The sequence below is a fragment of the Nyctereutes procyonoides genome, unplaced genomic scaffold, assembly GCF_905146905.1.
Source record: "Nyctereutes procyonoides isolate TBG_1078 unplaced genomic scaffold, NYPRO_anot_genome, whole genome shotgun sequence".
NCBI classification, from domain to species: Eukaryota; Metazoa; Chordata; class Mammalia; order Carnivora; family Canidae; genus Nyctereutes; species Nyctereutes procyonoides.
Window position 1 is genome coordinate 26,361,966 of NW_026575037.1, and position 22,702 is coordinate 26,384,667.

The 22,702-nt window shown below is 48.4% G+C and overlaps 1 protein-coding gene across 9 annotated transcripts in view; it reads left to right on the forward strand.

Moving 5' to 3' along the window:
• PPP1R12B (protein phosphatase 1 regulatory subunit 12B) overlaps positions 1-22,702 on the forward strand; it is a 203,576-nt gene that overhangs the window by 175,036 nt on the left and 5,838 nt on the right. For 5 of the 9 annotated variants that reach the window (XM_055319040.1, XM_055319043.1, XM_055319047.1 and 2 more), the window contains 6 exons: positions 5,657-5,673; positions 8,940-9,084; positions 9,979-10,083; positions 13,557-13,610; positions 14,757-14,807; positions 20,043-20,223. In XM_055319040.1, coding sequence (XP_055175015.1) covers positions 5,657-5,673; positions 8,940-9,084; positions 9,979-10,083; positions 13,557-13,610; positions 14,757-14,807; positions 20,043-20,177 — 507 coding nt within the window. In that variant the 3' untranslated portion in view covers positions 20,178-20,223. The remainder of the gene's footprint in view (positions 1-5,656; positions 5,674-8,939; positions 9,085-9,978; positions 10,084-13,556; positions 13,611-14,756; positions 14,808-20,042; positions 20,224-22,702) is intronic. The other 4 variants (XM_055319042.1, XM_055319044.1, XM_055319051.1 and 1 more) reach the window with 2 other exon arrangements.

A 22,702-nucleotide genomic window follows, 5' to 3' on the forward strand; every position in this document is an offset into this window, starting at 1 on the left:
ACAGATAAGCTCTTCAGACCCTATTGAAATAGTAGAATAAGAGTAACTGTTCTGTTTTTAAAAGTGAGAGCCCAGGGGCGCCTGGTGGCTCAGCTGGTTAAGCGTCCAACTCCTGATTACGGCTCAGGTCCTGATCTCAGGGTCTCGAGATCAAGCTCCGCACCATGCTCTGTGCTCAGCACACGTTCTGCTTGTCCCTCTCCCTCTACTTCTCCCCCTGCTGTGTCTGTCTGTCTGTCTGTCTCTCTCAAATAAATAAATAAAATCTTTTAAAAATATAAAAGAGAGGCACCTGGGTGACCCAGTGGTTGAGCGTCTGCCTTTGGCTCAGGGCATGACCCCGGGGTCCCAGGATCGAGTCCCACATCGGCTCCCCCACAGGAAGCCTGCTTCTCCCTCTGCCTGTGTCTCTGCCTCTCTCTCTCTCTCCCTCTCTCTCTCTCTCTCTCTCTGTCTTTCATGAATAAATGGATAAAATCTTTTTAAAAAATAAAAATAAATAAAAGAGCCTACAGAGAAGAAATAGGGCTATTGCCAGAACATAGGTAAGAGAAACTCACATTTCTAGCTTCTAGAAGGTCCTAGATTTAGCTGGGGTCCCTGAGCCCTGTGTTGTAGGGCATCTCCTTGTTTGCTGCCCACTAGGCCGACTTCTTAGAATCTTCTCTTGGAAAACCTTTGGTGTTCACTTCCCCAGCCTGTGTTCCACTTGCCTCTTATGATGTCACTTCCTGGCTTGCTATTCCCCTGAGCCCACTTAGGCAAACTCCCACTATCTTGTCTCCCTCTCTCCACATTCACTCAGGAGTCTCCCTGCCGGGATGGCAGTCAGCTTATTAGAATGAGAAGCAGTGTCAGGATAACCGTGAACTGTGCTTAGTTTGATTGACAGCAGGATAAAAAGGGAAAATTAAGTCTCTACCAATTCAGAACCTCTGCTCCTTTTACCCAAGACACCCAAACTTTTCTCTCCCTAAATCTAACCAGTGTTTTTCATCAAACACCAGATTATCTTGAACATCAAGCCAAGCAAAACAGTGGTTTCTAGAGGTATTCCACCCACGAGAAAATGAGGAAGTGTGATCTAAAAAGGTTTTTATCAGAAGCTGGGAAATTGTACCCTAAGTCCTGTATATGTTTTGTTTTGTTTTGTTTTTAAGAGAGAGAAAGGGTGGGGGGAGTGCGAGGGAGAGGGAGAGAGAATCCTACATGCCCAGCCTGACATGGGGCTCAACCTCAAACCCCTGAGATCATGACCTGAGCTGAAATCAGGAGTTGACCGCTTAACCGACTGAGCTACCCAGGCGCCCCATGTCCTGTATACTTTTAAGCTGGCTTGCCTTCAGCCCTTTGGGAACACTCCTCTTAAGCTGATTTCTATTACGATGAGAACATCATCGCCTCTAGAAATCCCAGTTGTCTTCCTTCTTTGATACTGTTTGTGTTATGGCAATGTGCTGCCTCTACTGAATACACATCTTGATTCTTGAAGTTTATATGCTCTCCTCTAATTGGCTGGGTTGACCTTCCCAGGACATAGCTAAGGTAGCCCTTGAAAGCAATAAAAAATAAAGAAAAAAATAAAAAACTTAAGGAGTCCAGATAGCTCCAAAAGTCAGGTAAAAGCAAGGGGCAGGGGGTTGGGGGGGTGGGCGGCAGCAGGGGGGGAGATGTCAGAGGGAGTGAGGAAAGATCAAGGATTAACTTGCAAGTCCTACTTTCTCTCATCTCTGTCTCCCCTCGTGTCTACTGGATCACTCATCACCTAGACATTATTTTTATTAAAGTTCACCCCAGGGATCCCTGGGTGGCGCAGGGGTTTGGCGCCTGCCTTTGGCCCAGGGCGCGATCCTGGAGACCCGGGATCGAATCCCACGTCGGGCTCCCGGTGCATGGAGCCTGCTTCTCCCTCTGCCTGTGTCTCTGCCTCTCTCTCTCTCTCTCTGTGACTATCATAAATAATAAATAAAAATCTAAAAAATAAAAAAATAAAATAAAGTTCACCCCAAAATCAATTGATAGCACAAATCTTAACATGCCTTAAAAAAAAAATGATGAACAGTAGACTGTGATATTTGCTCTTGGTTGTTCCTCGGCAGGAATCAGGGTCATTCACCAGCGTCTCAAGTGGCTGTAAGACACATCTCCTGCCAGGATGCCTGTAGGGACAAGAACTGGTATGGCAGGGACACATTTGAGCACCCTTAGCATTACCTTCCTCTCCATGCCGTCTCTGGAGAGATTGTTTTAGGCCTCTTGAAAAGCCTAGGGAATCTACCTTTTCATATCCAGGAACTTGATTGCTGCTTGGCAGCTCTAACCTTTTATTTTTTTTTTCCTGTCTTTAAGTGTTCATATTTTATATCCACCTCCTCAGTGGAGGCCAGACTGTATACACAGCCATACTATATTGTCACAGATCTGTCTGAGAACTTCCTTAGGGGTGATGACAGGGCAAAAATAGCTTTATAATGTTTTCAGATCATTCTAAATGAAAAAGGTTAATTGTATGTCATTCTTATAGGAATAAATCAGTAGAAATGATTAGCATGCTTTGATATATATATACATATAGGCTGTAAGTGATCCCTGGTAAAATCCCGATTTACTTGTCTTAGTGAAAAGAACACCGTTTCTTCACTAAAGAGATAACTGCCAGAGTCTATAGGGCAAGCTGAACTTAAAGCTCAAGACGTAGCTAAAATCTTACCCAACGAATGAGTTATTTACAAAGGAAATTAAAGCATTTTCAAGTGAAGCCCCACAGTTTAGCCATAACAAAGTCAATAAACGAACATGATTTGTCAGTAAGTTCATCGGGTCTCAGTCGGTGTACACCAAGTGAGAAAGGCTTCTCTTGTAGTCCGGAGGAGGCAGAGCAGTTTGGTTAAGCCCGAGAGGTGGTGTGGCATGTCTGTCTTCGGAGAGACCGATAAGAATGGTTCCCCCGAGGCCGGGGGGGGGGGGGGGGGGGGAGGATGGGGAATGGTCCTCCCGGATGGACGATGAAGTTTGAAAAAGGCAGCTCTGCCTAGAAGCAGCAAGAGAAAGTAGGTGGTCTCCTAAATTGTTAAATTGTTGTTTCATTTGGTTGCCCGTGACCTCAATTCCCTGAATCAAAGGTCCTATGTTACCACTCTTACCAACATCAGCAGCCACTATAGTATTTTTCCACCCAAAAAGGGAATGGGGGAGGGGTGCGAGGCAGGACAGGAAGCTGACACTTTGAGAATGTACCTCCTCGCAACTATCCCATTTAATTCTGACCGTGAGGGTACGTGGTAACTTGCTCAGGGTCACGTAGCGAGCTGTCGAGCTGTCGGAACAACTGGGGCTCAGCTCCAGCCAAGGACGTCACACTCCTTCCCGGAAACAGTAGCGGTTCGGTTCAGTGAGTCTTTACCGAGCACCCGTCATGTTCGGGTCCTGAGGATGTGCCAGGGGGTACGTGTGCGTGGATCGCGGGCCAGGAGACCTCCCCCCGTAACAACGTGGTTTTTTAAACGTATGTGTCTATGTCCTTGTGTTTCCCTCACCTTATCTTCTCAAAATTCATGACTTTTAGGAAGCCTTCATGGGTGGGCCCGCTGGTTACCCCTCTTCTCTCCTTAGCACTTACTCACGTGTTGTCCCACGTTGCTTCGGACGAGCTTGTTTATTATGTTCCTGGTGCTCTCCGCGCTGTCGTGCAGCCTATTCTTGTATGCTTCCTTGGTGCCTCTTCTGCAGGGCTTTGCACGCAGTGGGTTCTTAAGTTCAGTAGACCCTTAACATTTGCTGGTACGGAGTTCATTCGTAATTCATGAATCTTTGGCAGGTCACAGTTTACAGGTTTCCTGGGATGTGAATTTGAATTCACCCAGATGCCTTAAAGGCTGGATCTTACCACTAAGCTGGCGAGTGGGCAGAGTCAACAGTCTGCCATCTCAGTTTTACCTGAGTAGACTTGGAGCATTTTTATACATTAATTCTTGAGAAGCGATTAAAATGCAGTTTCTTTTTTTTTGAAAATAAGCTTCAAGCAAGGGAAAAAAAACTTAGTTAATGTTGAGAAAGTAGTCACTGAGAGTGTGGGCCATGCATATGACTCTCCCTGAAGATCAGTTGTAAATGAGAGACAGGGAAATTCCTCAGTTCCGGGTCTGTAAGTTTTAGGATATTCAACTCCGAGTGTATGAGAATGCTAAAGATACACCATATACTCTCCTTACTGGCCTCCTCATCTCCAGTGGGACACATCCTCACCTTAGAAAGCCTTTGTTCAAGTCCAGCGGTGCTTGACCAGGGCTGTACAACAGAAGCACCTGGGGGACATTTATCAAAGTCCTGCAGGATGTCACTAAAATTTTTTACTTACTTACTTTTTGCTTTACTTACTTAAAAGATAAATATTTTAAATAAATTTATTAAATCACCTAGGGGATATTTATTAAAAAATACATGTAAAAAGGCCCTACTCTAGACCTAGAGAAAGAGAATCTCTAGGATTGAGATTGGGATGTGTACATTCTTGAAAAAGCACATGAAAGAATTCTGATGAATATACTCCTGATTTAGAGAGAGAATTCCTTTCAGCAAATACTTCTGGACAGCCTCAGGGGGTGGGATATATTGCGCTGTCGTGCCGTGTTGGTGGACAAACCAGTGGCTTCCAGGCACCATTTAATGCTTCTTCAGCAGAGCAGTGTCACTCAGCGACTCCTCAGTAGTCAAAGGATTTATTACTCGTTTTGTGGATTGTTGGACCTTTGTTTCTCTTCTTCCTTCTTTTGTGTGTCCTCTAGGACTTTGTTGCTCTTCAGTATCTCCAAAGAGAAAATAAGTAAATATATTCAAATCACCTGAGTTTTTATTTGCCTGAGTTCTTTGGGGGGAGAAAAAAAAGGTGGAAATAAGAGGGTAACAGTCATCTATGATTTTTAAAAATGTAAATTATCAACATGATCATTTTTTGTTGTTTACAACCATACATAGACCATTGATAGATAACCAAGCTTTTGATTTATATCTATGATTTATATTTATATTATTTATAAATATATAAATATTTATATTTATATTTATGATTTATATCCTTTCTTTTGAGACCCCAGAGTACTTTCTTCTTTTCATTTGCTAACCACCATCCTAGGGACCAGGGTGGGACTTCCCTGCTCCCCACACCCTCTGGCCACCTTTCACTACAAGTCTAGGCTAAAGCCAGGAACTGTCCTGAGTTTTAATATTTTTAGTTTGCAGTTTCACTGAGGGCAGGGTTGGGGGTTTGTGAACTGAAGGAAGTTAATAGAATGTATATTGAGATCCCGAGAGGCCAAATGCCACACAGAAAGCCAGTCCCTCCTAGAAGACAAGGCTGGTTTGTTAGTTGGGTGGGGGTGGATAGGGGTGGGGGTGCGGTTTTTTATCATTTTACAGTTTGCTGACTTCCAGTTAAAAAAGATGCTCTCCCCAAAGTCGCAATCTACTGAGTCAATGAAGATGAGCTAAATAGCCTTTTGTGCAGTCAGTTGAGTTGCTTTTCTTAAATTGCACCCATATCTCCAACTGTGAAGTTGAGACATCTGATTTGAAAAGTGCATTTATAAATGGAAATAATAATTATCAGCCCCTTGCTAATGCTTGTTTTTGTTTTTGTTTTGTCTCTTCCTTTCTCTAGCATGAAAGACTTTCTAGGTAAGACCTTTCCCTGTTTTATATGCATGCTTAATACTTGTGAGAAGTGCATGTGTAATTAAACTCAGCTTTATATCATGTACTCATATTTCTCACCTCCTTTCCTTCCTTTTCATTTCCTCAGCCACCACAGTAGTTCAGACTTTTATTATTTCCTGCCTAAGTTAATGCAGTAGCTTCTCAACTCACCTGCTACCTTCAGATTCTCCTCCCTCCGGTTCATTTTGTATGCTTCCACCACATTGATTTTCCTAAAGCACCTACCAGGCACCGTGCTACGGAAACAGCATGAATAAAGCACTACCCTCGCCTTCAGTAAGGGCCAAGGTAGTAGTATGGACAGGTATTATGAGCAAAGAGAAGAGGCCATTAGCCTAATCTGGTTAGGGTAGATGCCCAAATTGAGATGGAGTTTAGATACGGTCATTTAATAGTGGAGCTAACACGGTTCCTTCTACCTAGATGGTGCTCTGTGATAACTCACTGAATGAGCTAAAGACCAGTGTTGCAACTGCTGAAAAATTAAGGAAGCAGATCAGAGTTTGGGGGAATGATCGTCTGTAATTTTTCACCTAACATTTGAAGAGACAAAACTGATCTTCCTGAAGAACAGAATAGAAAATAGTAAAGATTAAGGAGCCGAAAGTATGAAGCTGTCTCCCTTTCCACCATTCCTCTGATAGAGAAGTTAAGAAGAGGTTGAGGGGAAATGTAGTTATGGGATAACATTGGGCAGATGAGTCTTATAATCTGTTTGATAACTGAGCTTGTTCTACCTTAATAATATATTCTAAAACGTATAAGCTTGCATGGGTTCTTCCTCTGCTTACCCTCTCACCAGGCACGAGCTGAAGATAAATAATTTACATCTAACCTAGCAGAAAATTAGTTTTGTAAATGTGATAGAGACTGGTATTTTGCTATAGTTAATTTTTTTGAATTCTGTTACATTATAATGGCCATTTATGAAAAGAGACTTTCCCTATAGACCTCAAAATATGCTATAAAAACTAATGCTTAAAACAGCGAGATACTAGTTCAAGAATAAACAAAGATACCAATGGAACACAATAGACAGTCCCCCAAAGTCACGTGTATCAGATGATTTTTCAACTCTGGGGGGGGAAGAGTTATTTAATAAGTGATCATTGGGACAACTGACTGTTTGGGAAAACACATCCTTCCCTGAAGCCATACCAAAAAACAAAAGCAAAACCCGATTCAAGATGGATTACAATTTTTTTTTATTACAATTTTTAAGAGAAAAAGATTTTACTACAAAAGCAATAGAAGAGGAGAATATTCATAATCTTTATATGGGAAAGACTCTCCCAGGCACGGTACCATAGGGGAAAAATCGTCAAAATTAGTTATATAAAATTTAAAATCTCTGCTAGTAAGAGACACCCTAAACAGACAAAAAGTAGAGTGAGAAAATATATGTGCAGCTTATGTTAGGTATTTTAAAAGCCTTGCTATATAGGATGTCCCCACAGTATAACAAGCAAAAGATTAACAAAGGCTATGAAGAGACAATTCAGGGACAGATAAGCAACCAAAGATACTGAACCTTCCTAGTGATCTACAAATACTAAGATTAATGACAATGACCTGTTTCTCCTATTGGAATAGAAAGGATCTAGCTCTGAAGGACAGTATAGCAATACGTATATCAACATTTAAAATTACACTTACCCCTTGATCAAAAAGTTCTAAGATTTTATCCTAAGAACATAATTGGACAAATGCTATAACTAAAAGTCATAGACAAGTCTTCTCACTGTAGCATCATTTATAGTAGCTAGAAAGTTCAAAATAATATAGGTTTCCGTCAATAGAAGATTAAATTATTATACAGCCATACAGTAGAAGACTGTGCAGTCATTTTTTTTTTCTAATGAGGCAGATCTATATCTACTTACATAAGATAAGGTGAGATGCCTCCGGGCGTAGTGATAAGTGGAGGGAGGAGGAGGAGAGTTAGACAACAGTATGTATTATCTGGTTTTATTCATAGAAATATATATATTTTAATGTATTTATGTGTTTAACCTTTCGCAAGGATAGAAGTAAAGTGTTAATGGGGGTTATTTCTCAGGCAGGATTATGGAGTGACTTTTACTTTCTGTTTTAGACACTTTGGTACTACTTAAGCATGTATTGCTTTTGTAATCAGAAAAGTCAGTAAAGTGGTTTCTATTTACAAAAAAATTTTTTTAAGCGTAAGAAGAAAAAGTTGTGAAGAATGTCGCAGGCCTTAGCATCGCTGTAAGACCAAGTGGCCATATGTCGCTAGGAACTCTGCCTCTCCCCCTCTGTGTCCTCCTTATTGCTCCTCGACTTCCGCTAATACTTACTTCGGCTCCCCCACCCCCAACTTTGGCAATAGCTACCACAGGACAGAGCCATCAGATGGAAGTTCCACAGCTGTGACTCTGCACACATCCCGGGTCGGGGACGTAGAGCTCCGCAGGGCTGGTTTGTACATAGCAGTTTTATGTGTGCCACACTCTCGTTTGAAAAGAACAAAGTCTGGGAAAAATGTAAACCACTACCAAGGAGCAGGATGATCGTTACACTAGTGTAAACGGATCATCAGCTGAGAGGCCCTTCCACTAAGGAACTCACCGCTCCTGGAAATGAAGCCACCATCAGCTCTCAGAGCTCAACTGCTGGAAGATGTAGCAATCCTCATCACAGGCTAACAGTCGCAGTGTGGACTGGGGAACAGAGGGCAGAAAAATAGCTGTTTGGGCACGGCGGTGGTACCCTGAAGTGAGATTCCAACTAACCAGCAGCGCACCTCAAAAACATAGCCCTCATTGCCACCCCCTCCCCATCCACCCTCCAGCTCAGAACTCCAAGTCCATATGTTTCTGATTCATTGACAGTTCATTGGAATCATTGTCTAAGAGCCATTGAGGTCCAAGAAACTTCTTTTAAAAGCACACTCTTCGAGGAAAGCTGTTGAACCCCAAACTAATTTGAAAAGCTCTGAGATTTAAATCCGTCCATGAATCCAAACAGCCAGTTTTTCATGTAAGCTCCATTCTTGGCAAATGACAGCCTCCTCCTCCAAGCCGGTGCAGCTTAACCCCAAGGTCCAAGAATGCCGGCAGAGGAGATTCAGGGAAGGAATGTGCGTTGTTTTTGGCCAGAGTTCTCAAGGGCTTCTTAGAAAAGGCGTAAACTACCCTGAAGCATTACCTTCTCCCCCATTTCTTCATTCTCAAAACCAACATTTACCTTCCATGTATCTGCCACAGGTTGGAATCAGGAGGTAGTAACCCTACAAGCAGCGATTCCTACGGGGACCGGGCCTCAGCAAGAGCCCGCCGGGAGGCCCGGGAGGCCCGCCTCGCCACTCTGACCAGCCGCGTGGAGGAGGACAGCAACCGGGATTATAAAAAAGTAGGCTCCTTTTGCAACTTTCCGGTTGTTGGGCTACAACACATAAACTTCTCAGCCTTTTCCCCAATGTAGAAAAATGAGTCTAGTTCCCATGAAGCAGTAAATAGTAGCAACTAATTTCTTTCGGGCTTCTTGGTCTGCTCCACCTCTTCCTCTAATGTCCTCAGTGCAGTAAATGTACACCTCGAATCAGATACTTAGAGGTATAGGAAAAAGTAAAAGATCGACAATTGTAGACAGGAGAAATAAAAGTAGTGCTGTGTGTCTGAGCCCGGAGAGTCATTTGTAGACAGTGGTGTTATTAACAAACACATGCTCTTACTGAGGACCTGCGAGTGTCAACCAAATACTTCCTGGTGATGGTGCATGATAATCTGGTTTGGAGGGAGTTGAAAACATCTTGCAGTTCATTTCCTTTGGTTCTTGCGGAGGAGTACCTAGCTCCAGGGGCAGACTTGAAGGCTTCCCTTTCAAGTGCTGAGATGCTGGGGGAGAAAACCATTTTTGTTAATGAAATGTTTGTTTTGTTAATGCTGTGTTAAGCAGAAATCGAGACTAAAATCAAGATACACACTAGATTGGCTCTAAAAAAACAAAAATAATAATAATTCTCTTTGTATGGGGAACCACAACGACTACATTTCTCCCCGGAGATTGGTATTTTTGAAGTTGGAGCACCATCCTATTCGTGTTTAGCACCTGGGACTTCACCAATGTTAAGAAGCAAGAACCAATTGGCCGAACGTGTTCTGTTTCCTAGACTTCCTCCATCTTCTCCGTGTGCCCCACAATGATGATTTGGGGGGGGGGGGTTCTCCTAGGATGAAACTGCATGAGTGCTAATCCTGGGAGCCCTGCCTCGTAGGTGACCCGATTCTCTTTCCCTCCTCTCAGCTCTACGAGAGTGCCCTGACCGAAAACCAAAAACTGAAAACAAAACTTCAAGAGGCCCAGCTAGAGCTAGCAGATATAAAGTCCAAGCTTGAGAAGATGGCCCAGGTAAGGGAGAAGAGGAAATAGGGTGGGTGGCAGGGGGGAGTATGAGGAGGCAAGGTAACCTAGGGGTCAGAGATGGGAAGTGACATGGAATTAAGATCGGCCCTTCTCAGAGACAGAAGACAGAAGCCCTTTAGATTCTAATTTGATCTCAGAGTTCAGTTAGCATTTAACTTTAGAATGGAAAAGCGATCGTTCAGTGAACAATTCCTAACATCCTGAATGCTGATAATTAATATTATGGATTATCTACTTATTTCTTAGTAGAAAAGTGTCGACCAGCATCACAAGATTAGTTCTAGGCAGTGTCTCCTGTCTTGATCATCATGTTTCAGTTCAGTTTATCTACTATCACCTCCTAGAGAGAGGAGCCCAGTAAACCCAGTGCAGAGAGATAGCAGATTAGGCCAATAGAAATAAGTGGCTTGTGTGGGTCGTATAAGAAATCAGGGACTGGGGCGCCTGGTAGCTCAGTCAGTTAAGCATCGGACTCTTAGTTTTGGCTCCGGTCACGGTGTCAGGGTCGTGAGCTTGAGTCCTGAGTCCAGCTCTACACTGGGGCCTGCCCGGCAGCCTCTCTCCCTCTCCTGCCCCTCCCCCTCCCTCAGGCTCTCTCGTGCTCTCTTTCTCTAAAAAGAAAGAAAGAAATTGAGGAACAAAGGTGTTAATCAGAATGTCCCAAAGCCCAGGTTCTGTCCCGCAGCATATGTTACCTCCTCAAGCCACCACCGTTTTCCAGCCTAAGAATAAAGAGTGTTAGTAGCAAACAGACCAGATAAACCATTTCCTCTCACTGCCAGGCCTGATTTAATTAGGCGGTGCTTTAGAGGGTCCTAGAGGCAATAACCTCATCACCAGTGAGACCAACACTGCAGCCCAAAGCCAGAGCAAGTGCTGTCTTGGTTTATTGCTGAGTTAACAGGAAACCTATTGAGTTATTGCCCTCCCGGAATGCCCGGGGACTCAGAACTTTGAGAGCTGAACTGAGATAAAAATGGCTCATTACTGGGAAAGCATAAATGAAAACTAGAAATGCCTGGTCGTTCTGGCCATATGACATAATCCAAAAGCAAAGACTAAGATGCTAGGACCGTACGGTGCAGAGGACACGGGGCTCAGGGAGCAGGGCTGTTAAGTACCTCGGAACAGCTTGTGGCAACCCTCCTGGGATGGGATGGGATGGGATGGGATGGGATGGGATGGGATGGGATGGGATGGGATGGGATGGGATGGGATGGGATGGGATGGGATGGGATGGGCCAGCGCGTGGAAGACAGCACCCCAGAACTCGCCTGAGACTTCCGCAGGACAGCCAGGACACCGCGTTTGCCAGAGGGCGCGGCAGGGTGCCCAGTGGAGGGCCTGGCCCGCGGCTGGTAGGAGGCTCCCCTCTGCCTGGTGGTTAGAGCTGAACGCGGCTCTTCCGCTGCGGAGACTCACTGCCCCAGAGTGACTCAGTGAGACCAGGAAAGTGGGTCTCGATCCAGAAGAAAATCTATATGCACACGCGTGCGCACGGCAGGGACAGACCACATAAACCTCAAGGGCTCTTCTGGCCCGCAGCGTTCCCGGGCAGGCCCCGGGTCTCATTCACAGGACATGCTCAGAAGGTGCCCGAGGCGGACTCTTACTCTGAGTGGTGCCGTGAACCGACAAGGATTAATTAATACAGATCTTGGGCTGCTTCTCATCAGGAATCACTGGGGCTACTTTGCAGAAATTTGCAGAGCAGCCCTGTGAGGATCCACAAGAGGACCCGATTTCACCTGCTCCCCACTCTCGCCAGAAGCACTCTTCTGACAGCACACTTTTTGACCTTTAGGGGTTCTTGGCTTTTCCACCGGCTTGTGCTTCGGAGCAGTGAGCAGCCTAACAAGCAGCTGACATTGGCTTGCACGGAGGACACTGAAAATAAAATCAGCCTTTGCAGTCACTGGGGAGCAGGGTCTACTTTCTAGCCAACTGCTGTGCTGGGTGTGTCGGAGTACACTTAGTTTTGCCAAATACAGAAGAAATCTGAAATTCAGAAGAAATCACGGTGCTGCAGAGCAGTTCTCTTCTGTTTACCACAAATGGAGCTGCCTGGCCCGACCGAGAGCAGGGCCTGTCAGCCCCACACGTTGTAGGGAGACACTTACCACATGGACACACTCAATGTATTACATAAAAGGTCCACCCTAACTCTACGGGGGTTAAGATTTAAAAAACAAAACCAAACCAGTTCTTTGGTTCAAACAAGCCAGCTAAGTCACTGTGTAGATGTGAACTAAGGGAAAATCGTGGAATCACGACAGCTTCTGTGCATCTCGGGCTCAGGGAGAGAGGCCACGGAGGATATAAACAAGCTCCAGGGTCTACTGCTGCCTTTTTTTCTTTTCCTTCCGCTCCGTAGTAGATTCAGTGTGAAGGCAGTTGGCCATGACCTTCAGAACAGAAGGTGAAAGCCCAGGACAGGAGCCAAAAATCAAGAGTTTTACTGTTAGTTCCAGCTCTTCCTTTATATTCTGGAAAAAGAAACCCCTGCAAGGCGGCCAGCATACTTTCTGTATTTATTGAATGTTTTTTTGTGCATGGTACCAATCTAAATAAAAATAATCACCCTGTATAGGTAAAATGTCTATCAAATGTGAGAAATTCTACAATGCCAAAGCCAAAAGGAACTCAGGGTTCATTTCCATTCCCTGTCTAAGAGTCACTACCCGAAGTTATTCTACTTTTGAGCTGTGGTGGCTAAATCCCTCCCTTGGCCCTCCTGTGAAATGTATAGCAGAAGTCAAAGACGTTCTAAAGTAAAGTTCTGATCTTTTGTTCAGATAGAATCACACCCCGCCTGGAAGCTCAATATACAAAACAGATAAAAGTGGAACTGTTCAGTTCCAAGCAGGGCAGATTGTGCGAGGGGGCTCCTGAGAACCCCTGGAAGCCCATCCACACGTGAAAACGACTGCTTTTAAAAGAAAGTCGCGTCAGTGCCCAGAGCAGAAAGAATAGGAGTGCAAAGGGCTTGCTTGGAAGTGTGCCGTGGGGCTTGGACACTCACGTTCATGAGTCTCTGGTTTTCACAGAAGAAAGCCACTTCTCGTGCCCTCTGGGTTATGGGGTCGCTCACAGAAAAGGAGAAGGGAGGGGTGGGGGGGTGTAAGAAGGTAGTTGGTGTTGAAGACCTAGCAAGTGCTTTTGTGTGTGTGTGTGTGTGTGTGGTGATGTCTTTATTTGCACTTGTGACTGCGCCGGATTTTAAGAGACACTGCCACTGCCTTCCGCTCCCCTGTGGGAATCCTGCAGACCCCAGAGAGGCATCACGTTAGGCTTAGGCGCCTACCAGAATCTGTGTGCTGGGAGCCTCTGCCGCGGCGAGAGCCCCAAGCCCTGACATCTATCTCTGGATGTCCCGACGGCGGAGCTAAACCAGACTGGGCTTCCCGCTGACCCTGAGACAACCCAAGTGACCGCTGTTTCTCTTCACTTTGCACTAGCAGAAACAAGAGAAGACCTCTGACCGGTCATCAATGCTGGAGATGGAGAAGCGGGTATGTGTGTGCTTCTCTCCCCGCCACCCCCCACCCCGGCCCCCGTTCCATCTGAGTCTCTCTCACTTTGTTGTTCATGCCAGTGGAAAAAGTTTGTCTTAAGAAGGCAGGAGTCCTGCCACATTCCATTCCCGGCTTGATAATAAATTCTTTTTGTGTGATTCTGGACAGCAATTTGATTACTAGTCCTTTTGGCTTCTTCAGATGGTCCGTACTTTTCACTTATTCCAGCCTTAGGGTGGGAAGGTCCTTGGAAGGTCACCCCATGCGCTGGTTGGGTGCATAGCAGACCTGCGCGCACACACGTGCCCAGGACCAAGGTCTCTTTACCCTTCCTGTCACCTTGAACAAAAAGGACATTTTCAGGAGGACCCTCTGCCGTTGATTTTGGGCTCCTGAGCTGAAATATGAGCCAGCAGAGTCTTCCACTCACTCTGACGGGGGGTGGTGAGGGGGCATTCTGGCTCAACTGCTGACCTCCCCCCGACTGCATTCAGAATATTTTTCTGGGATTTGACGTTCTTGGATTGGGAAAACTCAGATTTATTGATGAACCCTAGCTGCGATTTGACCCCAGAGGTTTAATATGTTCCCATCTCTCCTGTTTAATTTGGAAAGCAGCAAAGTTTTACATTTTATTTCCTTGGCCTGTAACAAAACCTCGTTGGTATCTCAGCTAATCAAGGAATCTCTGAGTTCAGACTAAATGAGGAGTCGGCTGCTGGAAGAGAGGGGGAGGGGGAGGGGTGCGGTTTCCTCCTAGATGATACTTCCCCACTCACCATCTGCTCCCCATCATGGTAGAAGCGGCTCCTTAGGAATTTGGGGGGACGATAAGGATGCCTCTTCCTAATACAGAGCAAGGGCCCTGGTCACTTGCAGTCATTTGAAATTCCATGAAATCTTCAGCTTGTGCAGAATGGCGATGGCCCAACCATTTGCTTATCTTCTAAATGTCTGATGGGAGATTTAGGTCATGTGATTTCTATCAGTGAAGTAGTTTCATCACACAGATCCGAGCGCTCAGTCCCCTGCATGAGGTTTGCCTGAGACGTGACGCTGCTGATCACATGGCACCTGGGAAGCAGCATTTTGACTCCCCTCTAAACCCAGTAGATGTTCAACAGTCTCATTGTTTCTAAACAGGAGAGGCGAGCCTTGGAGCGGAAAATGTCAGAAATGGAAGAGGAGATGAAGGTATGGAGAGATCTCCGTCCTCTCTGTGTGCGCCCATTCTCCAGGTGCCTGCCAGGGCTGGGTGACTGAGCGTAGGCCCACCCTTCCGGGTCTCCCCACACACTCAGCCCCCTCAAGAAGCGATGTGTGAAGAGGAGCTGAGCCTCTCTCCTCAGCCATTTCACAAGCGCTCTCAGATCACACAGCGTCCCCTGTGGGCACCCCACCGCCCTTCTGGGAACCAGTGCTGCCTCTGGTTTCAGGGGAGGTGTCTGGCTGACCTGAGACAAACCTGGGTTGAACTTCTAAGATTCTCTCTTTTTTTTTTTAAAGATTTTATTTATTTATTCATAGAGACACAAAGAGAGAGAGCGAGAGAGAGAGAGAGACAGAGGCACAGGCAGAGGGAGAAGCAGGGTCCATGCAGGGAGCCCGACGTGGGACTCGATCCCGGGACCCGGGGTCACGACCTGAGCAGAAGGCAGACGCTCAACCGCTGAGCCACCCGGGGATCCCAAACTTCTAAGATTCTCTAAGCAAGAGCTTTGCCCCCAGGGGCTGGATGAAAAGGCTAAAACAAGGTTGCCCCCTCTGCAGGCCTCCCATTAGGCGCCTGGGGAAGCCTGAACATGGCCAGAGACCTTCCTGCCGGGTGCACCTCCCTGTCTCAGCCCCTCGCCGGAAGGGCTGTTTGAGTCATTCTGCAGCAGATTGCAGATTGGTTCACACGTCGGTTTCCTGCCCCGGTCCATTTCCCCAGAAGTCCGCAGTAATACTCAGCATTCGCCCACTAGAATGAGCTCAGGGCTCGTGCCTCCAGTTACACTCCATGGCTCACTGCTTTCCTCTCCTGCACCGTGACCGGCCCGCAGTGACCACCATCTCCATTAGCCGCTGTAACGAACAGCCGCCACCCTGCGCAGCTTTGAGTGCTAAGACTGACAGTCCTCCCAGAAGAGTCAGTTCCCTGCTGCGGAAGGGGCATGCGAGCGGCAGGGAGTGTAGAGCTGCCCGGGTAGCCACCTGGATGGGATTCGGGAGCACCTGAGCCCTGCAAGTGCATGACGCCACACACCCGTAATCACCTAGGGCTTTTGCTGGGCCTTGGCTTTTTTTTTTTTTTCCTTCAAGGATCTTATTTTACCAGATGTCTGTTACAAAGCATTCATCTGGCGAAACTCAGGTTTCTTTGCCTGGGAACCAGAGCACTGGGGTAGTATGAGGCAGATCCCAGGTCTCCTGTGAGCAAGCATCCGTAATATGCAATCGGAGCACATTAGGAGAGACGTTTATTACAATGGCCAAAAAAATTCGGTTATTTACTGGAAAAAAAAAAATCTTTCTCAGGACCTGACAAGGCCCCAATTTACACAAGATCCAGCACTCATAGTGGATCTTCTCGTAGTCCTGTTACTCTTTATAATTCCAGAACAAGGGAGATGTGCCCTGCTCTTGAGGTCTTACAGTCACGGTTCCAAGGCTGTAACTGATCATAACTGATCACATCCACATAGAATTTCGAGTAAGACCTACTTATATCTCCAGAAAGCGGCACTTACTTCTTTGAAGTCGATGTAAGATAGCAAGAGGTCCAAATAACAAATGGTTGATTCTCCTGCAGTGACGACCTCCCCCTTAGCGTCTCCGTCTTCTGCTCCTTCCAGACCCACCTGGCCTACCACACAGGTGTTCGCTCCCACGTAGAGCAGTGTGCTAGCAGCGCTAAGCAGTTGTTGATGAATGAATCTCCACTGCTCTTGGTTGTTGCACTGGGGGTTTCCTCCATTTTTGAAACCCCCTGAGTGGTGCCATCTGTACTCTGCTGTGAGGCAGCTGTCAGTGATGCTCATGAAGGAATAGCCTGCATGCTGATCAGGAGCGTGTCAGTGAGGCCAAAGCTGGTGCCTTCTAATGAGTACCCAGGACCCCAAAGCCAGCCCAGACCCACTGGTCGTGGACCTCTGCACCACGTCCACCCAGGCCCACGCACAAGACCCAGAAAGTCCCCAAATGGAGCAGTTGAGGTCCTTCTGTCCTCCTATCCCAACCCTAAATTACCGGGCATGAGAGCCCCTTCCCGGGTTCTAGTGGCTCCCAGTCCTATGGTTTGAGACGGGCTTACGTATTTTTCTCTCCCTACCCTATGAGGTTGTCATTTCCTAAACTAGGTCACGACTTCCTTTCTTTCCTCAGTAGAGAGCACAGTACATGAAGGTGTTTGCTCTCTCAGCCTTAAGTCATTTGCCAGCCAACTTCAAATTCAGTTGTTTAAATTATCAAATGGAACCAGATCCTGAGTGTTTAGACCTCAAAAAACAGGTACACCAATTTGAAGCTGTTTTTGTTTTTGTAGTTAAAAAATGGACCCATTCGGTCCGTTGCCGTTGTTCTCCATCACCAACTGCAAAGCCACATGCAGAAGAAGCACCTGCAAGTCCTAAAGCCCCTAAACGCCCTTTGCTCAGAGCAAAGCCCAACACGAGGTTTCCGCATCGTCCAGCTCCCCTAGAGGGGAGGGGGCAGGAACACCACGCGGCTCAGCCAGCACCTTGAGATAGGCAGAAACTCCCCATATGTAGACACAAACATCATGAAGCTGCTGTCGCTGGCCTCCAAGGAGCCTCGTAAGCCACTTGGGTAGCCTTCGGGCCTTCCCCGGGGCCACAGCTGACGGTAATGAACATCTTGGGACTGGTCAGGGGTCAAAATCTGTGCTGTAGGCAGCCAGGCCACCTGGGACCCAGCAGAGCCGCGGGCCGGTTAGCCCCTGGCCTGTTGCCTGTTTGGTTTATACAGACGCTCAGACCTCTGGGGCAGTCAGTAGGGAGCAGGTCCTCCAGGGACCCCCGAAGATGCGGTAGGTGCTGGAGGACACAACGTGACTCTGGCGCCTGTTCTTGTGACTCTGGCGAATACAGTGCCAGAGCCAGGTTAAATGGGGACCATGCGTCGGGCTCCCCCAGACGTACCGGGGCTCTGTGCTTGTGACATGGGCGGTGCCTCCCTGGCCTTACCTGAAGGGTAAGTATTTCTGAGCTCTGCCCAGGACAGACTGCGCTCGGATCCTGGACTGCAGTGGGATTCCGTGCCAGCCCCTGACAGCTGTGCATGTCAGCGTGAGCCGTGCGCCGCTGCTCTGGGGCTTGCCCACCTCCGACCTGACGGCATTCCTGCTGCACCCTCCATTCAGCCTCGGCCTCCTTCCCAGACCCTCGCCCTCCCTCTCCCGGGTCCTTGCATGAGGGGCCCAGCAGCCACTCCCCTTTTAGGTTGGTCTTGGAATTTTTATTTTTACTTACTCTGGAAATACCACCAGCTGATCCTGCCCTCGCCCACCTTGCCCTGTGCCCTGCCCTCCCCTCCATCTCCTTCCCGTGCCTTGTTTCCAGTTCTGTTCCCTACGGAACATTCCACCAGATGGTTTCCTGCCTCTCTCCCTCATGCTGTTAGCTTCCAGATTCTTCCACCTCGATCTGCTTGTACTCACATGTTAGATGGAATCATTTTCATAGTCTGTGTCATTAACGATATTCCCTGGGAGGCAAGGACCACTCCATATAATGACAATGATTATGTTGAAAGCTTTGGTCCAACGTCAACACCAAAGAAGGGTGAGAGCCAGGGACTTTCCGTTGGTTCTTACGTTTGTTCCCTGCCCATTTCTTTAAATATTCCCATATGCTGCACCATGATCTCCTCTGATCCCAGTCCTCTCCATGGATGAGATGCTTGCAGAGGGTAAAGGGCATTGCCTGGCCCCTGCCCTTCAATGGCTGCTCTACCTTTTTCCCAAGGTGCTCATTCTCCCTCTTTGGGGAAAGAGAGATTCAGCAGTTTGTCTCTGCTTGTTTTTCGTTTTCACTGTTTTTTCCCCTTCATGCTGCCTTTCATTTTCTTGCTTCTTCACTTCCAACTATAACCCACTAATCCTTCATTTCTATCCCTCACATCCGTGTGGGTTATGAGAGGCTTCTCTCTGGTTTGTCGTCACTGTAATCCACAGGATTTTTCATCTTCCTCTATGAAGCCCCATTTGCATAATAAAATCATTTCCTCCCCCAAAGAGCTGATGGTCTTGGTTATGGGGTCAGTACAGATGACCCCTTAGGCAAGGACAAATAACAGTAGGCAGGCCGGGGCTACAATGCCGTTTAGTGAAGTCGTTAAGGTCCTTTATGGGCTACAAGGTTATTAGGAACAGTGTCTGTGGGCTGTTCTGTTCCATCGGTAATACTTAGAGATAGTGAGGTCTGAACTAGTACATCACTCTAACCAATTCCATTATCTTGGACATTTATGATTTCTCCAACTTCAGTGCACAGCTGTAATTTTCAGAGTAGGAGTGTGTATGTTGTAAACAGCTGCCAGCCTGTTCATGAGCTGCGACAAAGAGCGCAGGTTAGCCGTGAACTCCGTGATGCACGTAGTCATGCAGCGGGTCAAAGGCGAGGTAGCAGTTCTTGGATCTTGGAACAAGCCTCTGGACTGCAGAGGAGAACCAGCAGGGTCAGCGAAGCATCATCCTACCAAACAGGTCAGAGCACCGTGCAGACAGCTGCCAGCGTCTTGTCTCCGTAGGTGCCACTTGAACCTTCTAAACAGTGCATGCCTCGTACAGGTGCTTAAACGACAGGCCCCTCCTTTGTTTTCCTTGTTTTATTTATTTATTTATTTATTTATTTATTTATTTATTTATTTATTTATTTATTTATTTATTTATTTGTTTGTTTTGAATAAGAAATAAAAGAAGGACCCAGAAATAAAAAGAAAACACAAGTAGGAGTAGGGGGCCCAGTATGGGGACGAGAGGAGAGGAGGGAGAAAGGAAAGGGCCTCAGCTGGATTTAGGAACACGGAGTCCTCAACTCCAGGTCCACTGACGATGAAGAAGGGCCCCGAGGCTCGGGCTGCACCGCGCTGAATCAGCTCAGAAGGCCCCAAACCACGTGTGGACTAGGACTCTCAGAAGTGCTCCACATGCGCTGCTTGAGAGCCTCGTGGTGGTGTCCGCGTGGCCGACCTTCAGCCCCCCTAGACCTCAGCCGGGACGTAGGCCTGGCTCCCCCCTCGCTGGCGCATTCCTCCGTCCCTCCCCCTCCTGCACCATCACTCCTGCCTTTCTCATTTCCTTTCTCGCATGCGGACTAAAAACAAAAACAAAAGGTCACGTGATTTCTTTGTCCTACTTTGATCTCTTCTGGTCTGTCTTGTCTCTCTCTCTGTCTGTCTGTCCCCTCCATGTTTCACTCTCTACAGAACCTCCACCAGCTAAAACAGATTCAAACCCTGAAGCAGATGAACGAGCAACTGCAGGCTGAGAACAGGGCCCTGACTCGAGTTGTGGCCAGGCTCTCGGAGTCCGTCGAGTCCTCGGAAGCGCAGGAGCTCTAGTTCTTGCCCCTCCTCTCCACCTCACTTCCCTCCTCCGCCACTGCAGGCACGTTCACCCTTGTTGGGCCCAGAAGCCCTGTGCTCACCCCGCTCCACCAGAGCCGCCACACGCGGTGCCTATCCGTGTCGGGCATCTGCAGGTGGAAGGAGCCAGGACTGAGATCACGGATGGGACAGGACAGCCTAGGGCGACGAGGGCAGTGGGGGGTCCTTGCCTGGGCTCGTGGTCTGTTTGGTAAGAGCAACACGCGGCCTTCCCCCCCCCCCCGCAGACCGAAAATGGGTTTGCTCACGTGGCTACTCGGCTACACAGAGGTGTACACGTGTGAGCTCACACCTGTGTCTGCACGTTTCTTTGGTGGGGTCGTGGGTCGCTGAAGCGGTTGGGGTTGGTCCTGGACTCCAAATTGTTGTTGAGCCAGGGGTAACCAAGGGCAGGGGCTCTCAGCCCTGGCTGGGAGCTTGAAACATATGGTACCTGGGCGTACCCCCCCCCAACGCACGCCCCAAAATCAGTCGTCTGGGTTGGGACCCCGACATCAATAGTTTTTCAGACCTTCCCTGTTGATTCCTTTATAAAACCAGGGTTGGAAACGGCCCTTTGCCTACCAGACAGAGCTGAGCCCTCTGCATCCGACATGCTGGATGGGGCCGGTGGCGCAGAGGCCAGAGCTGCAGGCCAGCAAACGCTGTGCATCCCGCCGTCTGAGTAGAACTGGCTATTCTTTGCCTCCCTCCTGCAGTAATCTCTGCTTCCCCCCCGCCCCGTCCCCGGGAGGCATCGCTCGCATCCCCGTCACAAATCTCTGAGCCCTAGGGATGTGCCCCCGGACCCCCACCCCTCGCCCAGCCAGACGTTCCCTAGCGGAGGTGGCTTAGCAAGGGAGATGGCAGTCAGCGGAGCAGGGAGGCCGTTTATTTCAGCCGAGAGCTGCAGATATGTGTGGTCTGCAAGACAAGCTCGCAGGTAACTTGTTCTCCCATCACGATGCTGTGATGGGGTCGCCACTGCTGAGCGGCTTCACCCTCTGAAACGAGTCTTTAATTTTCAGCAGCGATCTAATTAGTCCTGACCAACGCCTGTTCTTTTCTGTGCCTATTTGCTTGTGCCTTCGGGGTCAGGGGCTGCCGGCTAATACCCACTAGATCTGAAGCCCCCAAATTACCGTAAGGGCTGAGCTAATCTCTGCTGTAGATGCCGTCACACACCAAGAAAACTGAAAGGGGAGCGATACATAGCCCGGCACCCAGCTGCTCCGGTCCCCGACGTGGTGCCGTGTTAGGGCCAAACTCCACGCTCCACAGTAAGCCTCAGGATCGTGGGGAGATTCGACAGGGGTGAACTAGGGACCCCAAAACAGATCTGCCATTTGTGTTTAGTTTCCATCTTTGTGCAAGATAGTCTAGGATACGGGGCAAAACTAGATCGTGTGCTTTCAGTAGTTAAGACCTACGGTGACAGTTGTCATTTATTAAGGCCTGTGCACGGAACTTTTTTTTTCCTTAAAGATTTTATGTATTTATTCCTGAGAGACCCAGAGAAAGGCACAGACACAGGCAGAGGGAGAAGCAGGCTCCATGCGGGGAGCCCGATGGGCACTCGATCCTGGGACCCCGGGGTCACGCCCTGGGCTGCAGGCAGCCGCTCCACCGCGGAGCCCCCCAGGGGTCCCTGCACGGTAGTTTATATGCTTTGGCCTCAGTCCCCAGAACAATCATTGTACCAGATGGAAAAAACGAGTTACAATTTAAGGAACCTGCCCGAGGTCACCGAGAGTCAGGGTGGACCCGAGGTTCACACAAGTATGCCAGGCTCCCGAGCCCTCGGCCCCGGGAGGGGAGCTGTCTGGTGTGTGGCGGAGCCCGGCCGCTTGTGGAGCGCGGGGCCCGAGCGCGGGGCCCGAGCGCGGGGCCCGAGCGCGGGGCGAGGGGTCCTGTTGGGCCGCGCTGTGCCCCGCCGTCGCCGCTGCGGCGCTCTCGGCCTCTTAGCAAGCCCCCAGCCACCTGCCAAAAGACTTTGCCACTGCGAAGAGGCCTTGACGCAGTACACGGCTCCTGTGGCGGACCCGCAGACAGGCCCCTCAGCCTGGCCCATGAGCCGTAGAAACAGGCGGGGGGCGGGATCAAGAGAATATCCCGTGACATGTGAAAATATATAGAATCGAACCTTGGTGTCCAGAAATAAAGTTTTACTGGAACCGAGCCCTGCTCACCTGTTTACATATTCTCCTTATGCCCTAAGTACCTTTGTGCCAGGAGCGGGGCTGGAGCTGGAGCAGACGCCTGCCTTGCTGACCCCGAGTCCCTGTTGGCGGGCCCCTCGCAGACACCCGTGCCACCCCCTGCCCGGGGGAGACGGTGGCTAGGCCGCCGGACGGTGTGCTCAGGGACTCTGTCCTGCCTCGTGGTTTGTGCTGGTCCCTGGGGATCCCCTAAGAGGTCGTCCTACCGGCGTGTGGCGCAAGCCCCTTGCCCCGGGTGTAAGCAGTGGGGCTCCCCACCCGCTCCCTGCCTTCGCCTCCGCC